The sequence below is a fragment of the Oncorhynchus keta genome, chromosome 29 (genome assembly GCF_023373465.1).
Source record: "Oncorhynchus keta strain PuntledgeMale-10-30-2019 chromosome 29, Oket_V2, whole genome shotgun sequence".
NCBI classification, from domain to species: domain Eukaryota; kingdom Metazoa; phylum Chordata; class Actinopteri; order Salmoniformes; family Salmonidae; genus Oncorhynchus; species Oncorhynchus keta.
The window spans coordinates 36,548,205-36,554,309 of NC_068449.1; the positions used below are offsets into that span (position 1 = coordinate 36,548,205).

Below are 6,105 nucleotides of genomic sequence, written 5' to 3' on the forward strand. Positions count from 1 at the left end.
GCTACACTTAGTTACAAGATTTTGATTTAAGGCAGCAATCGGCAGTAGAAACAACGTGTCCTTCCCACCCCAGTTTCGGGTAAAAAGCAGAGGGCTGAGGCTGGAGAAATGTAACTACTTTCCAATTCACAGGCACAGAGAGCTAAGATGCAAGGGCTGGCCATCCATTAAATTATTGTTTTAACCATAGTTTGAGGTTATATAATGTTTGTTAACATTTACTTGGTTTACAGACATTGGAGTTTGACAAGCTTATGTTTTGGGTTCAGATGTTAGAACATTTGAACTAAGCTCATGAGGAATTGAAGTTATATTCTTGACGAATCAATGGGTACATTTCAATTTAAGTCCAAAAAATGTATGTAGCGACTGCTGATTGCCCCTTTAATCCAATTGGTTGTGTTAGTCACATGCCTTGTTCCTATTGTCTGCAGCAGAGCGAAGGGTGTGTACGGGGGGACTGGGGACGTATACAGGGTTGGGCAGGGCTGGCCGACGGCGGTATTTTCCAGCGGTGGTGGCGCAGCATCCTTTGTACCATGAAGCCTTGGTGCGGTGCATGCCGTTTGAGAATGGTGGAGGCAGTTATCATTGTCAGGATCAAGGAGGATATTCCTCAGATTTGGAGATAAAACACGTAGGCTACGCAGGGTATGTCCGTGTTATTAGGTGTGTCCGATTACAGAATGTAAAAATTTTCTGCGAATGACATGAATTGGTGTACCTGAGTATTGCTCAGCGGAGCTGCGGTGCGAGACGTGTAATCTCCTTGATGCGCGATTAGCGACGTATACGGTGGAAGTGTTGCGGAGAAATCAATTTTACGGTCAAGGATCGAAGGACTAAATATGTCGAGACAGTGCGAGGCTGTGAAGGTGGTCGTGCGATGCCGCCCATTCAACAGGAGAGAGGAGACGATGGACCACGATAACATATTGGAGGTGAATACAAAACTGGGGCAGATCACATTGAGGAACCCAAGGGCGTCACCTGAAGAACCCATGAAATCGTTCACCTTTGATGCAGTCTACGACTCTGAGTCGAAACAGAGCGATATTTATGATGACACAGTTAGACCCCTTGTAGACTCCGTGTTGCAAGGATTCAACGGGACCATATTAGCTTATGGGCAAACTGGGACAGGTAAAACCTTCACTATGCTAGGTATGCCCACAGACAATGAGAGAGGGATCATCCCAAATTCATTTAACCACATTTTTACACAGATCTCCAGGTCTCAGAATCAGCAATATTTAGTGAGGGCATCCTATCTAGAGATCTATCGGGAGGAGGTCAGAGATCTGTTATGTAAGGACAACAACAAGAAACTGGACCTCAAAGAAAACCCAGATTCAGGTGTCTATGTCAAAGACCTGTCTTCGGTTGTCAGCAAGAATGTCACGGAGATCGAACATGTCATGAACATAGGAGACCAGTCCAGGTCTGTGGGGTTCACCAATATGAACGAACGCAGCTCGCGGTCCCATGCCATCTTCATGATCACAGTGGAGTGCAGTGAGAAAGGTGCAGATGGAGAGGACCACATACGGGTTGGGAAGCTGAACATGGTTGACCTGGCTGGCAGCGAACGTCAGAGAAAGACAGGTGCTAATGGGGAACGCCTGAAAGAGGCCACTAAAATCAACCTGTCCCTCTCAGCACTGGGTAATGTCATCTCCGCTCTGGTGGATGGGAAGAGCACACACATCCCTTACAGGGACTCTAAACTTACCCGCCTGCTCCAGGATTCACTAGGTGGCAATGCAAAGACAGTCATGGTAGCCACTCTGGGACCAGCGTCCAAGAACTACGAAGAGTCCCTAACGACCCTGAGGTACGCTGACAGGGCTAAAAATATAAAGAACAAACCCAAGATCAATGAGGATCCAAAGGATGCTCTGCTGAGAGAGTTTCAGGAGGAGATCACCCGCCTGAAGGCCCAACTGGAGGAGCGAGGGATGCTGGCAAAGGAAAGGAGGAGGAGAAGGAATAGCAGAAGACTGACTAAAAGTATGATTGTGGAGGATGTAGCCCACAGAGAAAAGGATGCGGAACTGTGGAAGGCTCTGGAAGCAGAATGGGAGTGGAATGCAAAATACTATATAAAGGAAGAACAGGAAAGCAAGAGGAAGAAAGAGGAGGAAAGAAGTATAGCGATAAGTAGATTCAAATCCATGGATAACTCTGTAGAGGGCCGTTCCCAAAAAATTGTTACATCCACGATACCGATACATAGATTTAGATCTGTGGAGGATAACCCCAAAAAGCTTCTTCCCACCAGCGCCCATAGCAGCCCAGGGGCCAGAGAGAAATGGAAGCCATTTGGTGAGAAGGAGCAGATGGAAAATGAAAGGATGATGGACCACATGCAGAAGGAACAGGAATCCATGGAAAAGATTATTGAGAAATATAAGGTGACAATAAATATATTATTAATATAATAATAATAATATAATAATATAATAATAATAACATAATAATATATATGCCATTTAGCAGACGCTTTTATCCAAAGCGACTTACAGTCATGTGTGCATACATTCTACGTATGGGTGGTCCCGGGGATCGAACCCACTACCCTGGCGTTACAAGCGCCATGCTCTACCAACTGAGCTACAGCTCTGTTTCTGTATATGAGACAATAGTGCATTTTGGTTTAATATGAGCAATGATTCATTGGTCATGATACAGAGCATCAGTCTTTCCAATAATCAATTATCCATATTACCACGTGTCTTTCTCTCCAGGCAATGGAGAGCAAAATATTGGCTGGGGGAAAGAACATTATTGACCACACTAATGAGCAACAGAAGATGCTGGAATTGAAGAGGCAAGAGATTGCAGAGCAGGTGAGAGATCGTCTACAAACCCATAGGCTATGATAGATTGTGGGAGTCGTGGCGAAGACACAAAACAACTAGACTATCCCTCTAGTATATCGGAAATATTGCTGTATGTAATGACCATGTTGCAAGTGGTAATTCTATATCATATTATATTTCTCAATGTGCATCCAGGTTTATGCATTGTTTTTTTTTTCTCTCTGTGTTCACATATCTTAGATTTTGGTCAGCATCATGGAGAATGGCTATATATATATATATATATATATATATATATATATTTATATATATATATATATATATATATTTATATATTTATAATTCCTTTGTGGAGTCATGGTTCATTCATGCAAACCCAATATATATATATATAAATATATATATATATATATATATATATATATATATATATAAATATATATATATATATAAATATATATATAAATATATAAATATATATATATATATATATATATAAATATATATATATATATATATATAATATATATATATAAATATATATATATATATATATATATAAATATATATATATATATATATAATATATATATATATATAAATATATATATAAATATATATATATAAATATATATATAAATATATAAATATATATATATATATATAAATATATATATATATATATATATATATATATATATATATATATATATATATTTATATTTATATATATATATATATATATTGGGTTTGCATGAATGAACCATGACTCCACAAAGGAATTTCCCTGGAATAAAAGTCATTTTTATTTGTATTTAGATAAGACGGGAGAGAGAGATCCAGCAGCAGGTTATGGCTCAGGATGAGGAGACAGGAGAGCTGAGAGAGACCTTCTCCTCCCTGCAGCAGGAGGTGGATCTCAAGACCAAGAAGCTGAAAAGGGTAAAACGGATGACTAACCAATCCTTCCATATACATAAAGCCCATCTACTGTAGGATAATTATTATGACCTCATGTTTAATTTGAACTGATTTGAGACACAATTCTATTTCCTAATTCCAAGTATTTTGATAAGGATGTTAATATTTAATGGAGTTATTTCGTTCTCCTATTGTGTATCCTCTCTCGTTGATCCAGTTGTATGCCAAGCTGCAGTTGGTGAAGGCTGAGATTGGGGACGTCATTGATGAGCATGTAGTAACCAGACAGGAGCTTGAGCAGACACAGAATGAACTCACCAGAGAACTCAAGTTCAAGTGAGTATTAATAACTTGTAATCATGCAAGTACGCACTTTTTACAATATTTTTTATGTTTTACCTGCAGGTATCTCTTAATTGAAAATTTCATCCCTCCTGAAGAAAAGAACAAGATTATGAACAGGCTTCACTTTGACAGTGAGGAGGACCAGTGGAGGTTTAGGTCATCTGTTACTTCAGAAAGGTCAGTGAGTTCACCCAGTCTACATTAGTCCACACTACACTCTTAGGAAAAAAAGGAACCTACAAAGGTTCTTTGGCTGTCCCCATTGGAGAGCCCTTTGAAGAACCCTTTCTGGTTCCAGGTAGAACCATTTTGGTTCCAGGTATAACCCTTTAGAGTTACATGTAGAACCCTCTACACAGAGGGTTCTACATGGAACCCAAAAGAGTTCTCCCTGGAAAAGTATTAAAAATTGACTACTTTGTCACAATATGATATTATCTATACTTTTTTTCTTTTAACTCCTTAAATAACTCCTAAACTAGTCTTTCCTCCCATACACATCTTATTGCAGTAAATCGGCTTATCAGGTGAAACGAAGGCCCACTTCTGTGGTGGGATACAAGAGACCTATCAGCCAATATGCACAGATGGCTGTCACAACAGGAGCTCAGTCTAGATACCGGGTGGGTTGGTGCTAGGTTTTGTATCTATGGAAATATATATATTTGAGATTGAAATTTAGTGTAGTGTAATTTTGCTAAATGTATTACATGTGCTCGATGGAAAATGTTTAATCAGTTGTATTTGACAGTATATGATAAAAAAAAAAACTTTGCTCATACTTGAGGTCCATTGACATACTGTACTGATTAATGTCCAGAACACAATTTCCACCCATTTTATTGAGTCATCAATTGCAGATGCTTTCCATCGTCACCGTCCATTACATTAAACTTCCTCTCTCTTTCTCTCTCATTCCTTATTCCTATAGGCTGAGAATGTAATGCTCCTAGAGCTAGATATGAGCCCACCCACCATGTACAACCTCAACCTTAATGGAGCACACCTGGAGCAGGCCTTTGGAGGTCCCGGTAGCCCCAGGAGAGACCTGCTAGTCAACGTCCCCTTCAGGGACAGGACCACTGCATCAGGAAGGGTCCGGAAGTCACGATCCTGGTGAGTTACAGTACCTGTAGTAACCTGTTGAGTTTAACCTGCAGAGGAGGATTCTATTAGAGTTGCTAATTGGCTGATTAACTATTATCTGATTAGTCTTTCCGACTTTACTAATAATTGGCAGCATTTAGAGCCATGAATTTCATAATTTTATATGCATTTGTTTTTGCTGTATACCCTTTTCTTCGTTCCCAGGTACCAGGCACCTCGCTCATCCTCTTCATGCGTCTCCTCCTCTTCATCATCCAGCTCTATAACACAAGGACCCCAGACCCAGTGCTCTCCTCACCCTCAGAGACCCTCCTCAGCCATCTATACTCCGTTGGAAGGTGCCATTCCAGGGAGCCCCTGATTATAGAACATTCCAGTGTATATCATATATGCTTATTTGCTGTGTTACACTTTGAAATTGTTGATTGCATAATGTATTATTTCACCAAATCCAATTTGTCTGTAACCAAAAGATTTGCATAAGACTTGTGGAAAATATTGTAAAGCTGAGCTTTTCATTATTTTCTCTTTTTTTAAATATTATTATAGCTTATGCACATGATGACTGAAGTAATGTTTAGCTATGTTTAGTATTGAAACATCAGAATAAATGGTACAAACTGTTATAAATAACATGTATGAGCCTACATTTTTTTAGGGAAAATATAAAATACCTGTCTTTCAAGTCAAATGAACTGCCACTGACCAATAATAGGGAGAGGAGAAAAAAAGCACCAGCCTAAAGGTTTGCACGAATTTGACTAATTTTAAAGGATTTACTCGGTAGGCTAATATTTTATTCTAGCCTAAAACACAACCATCTCCCAAAAATAGTCACATGTTCTGACAGTAATAACGGTCATGGTATTATTTTGTATAGCTATGTAATTTATTTTATAGCGAAGTAAAA

General features: G+C 39.0%; 1 protein-coding gene across 1 annotated transcript; it reads left to right on the plus strand.

The window, feature by feature from the left end:
* Positions 1-446: 446 nt before the first annotated feature.
* LOC118362865 (kinesin-like protein KIF3B) lies at positions 447-5,828 on the plus strand. The gene is made up of 8 exons (XM_035743559.2): positions 447-2,414; positions 2,748-2,849; positions 3,642-3,764; positions 3,961-4,079; positions 4,149-4,265; positions 4,600-4,711; positions 5,020-5,204; positions 5,400-5,828. The coding sequence occupies exons 1-8, from the start codon at positions 849-851 to the stop codon at positions 5,554-5,556; spliced, it is 2,481 nt and encodes an 826-aa protein (XP_035599452.1). The 5' UTR covers positions 447-848; the 3' UTR covers positions 5,557-5,828.
* Positions 5,829-6,105: the final 277 nt, after the last annotated feature.

Coding starts and splice junctions, on each gene's coding strand:
- LOC118362865 (XM_035743559.2), top strand. CDS start 849: ATGTCGAGACAGTGCGAGGCTGTGAAGGTGGTCGTGCGATGCCGCCCA. Junction 3,765..3,960: donor AGACCAAGAAGCTGAAAAGG/GTAAAACGGATG, acceptor TCGTTGATCCAG/TTGTATGCCAAGCTGCAGTT. Junction 4,266..4,599: donor TCATCTGTTACTTCAGAAAG/GTCAGTGAGTTC, acceptor ATCTTATTGCAG/TAAATCGGCTTATCAGGTGA.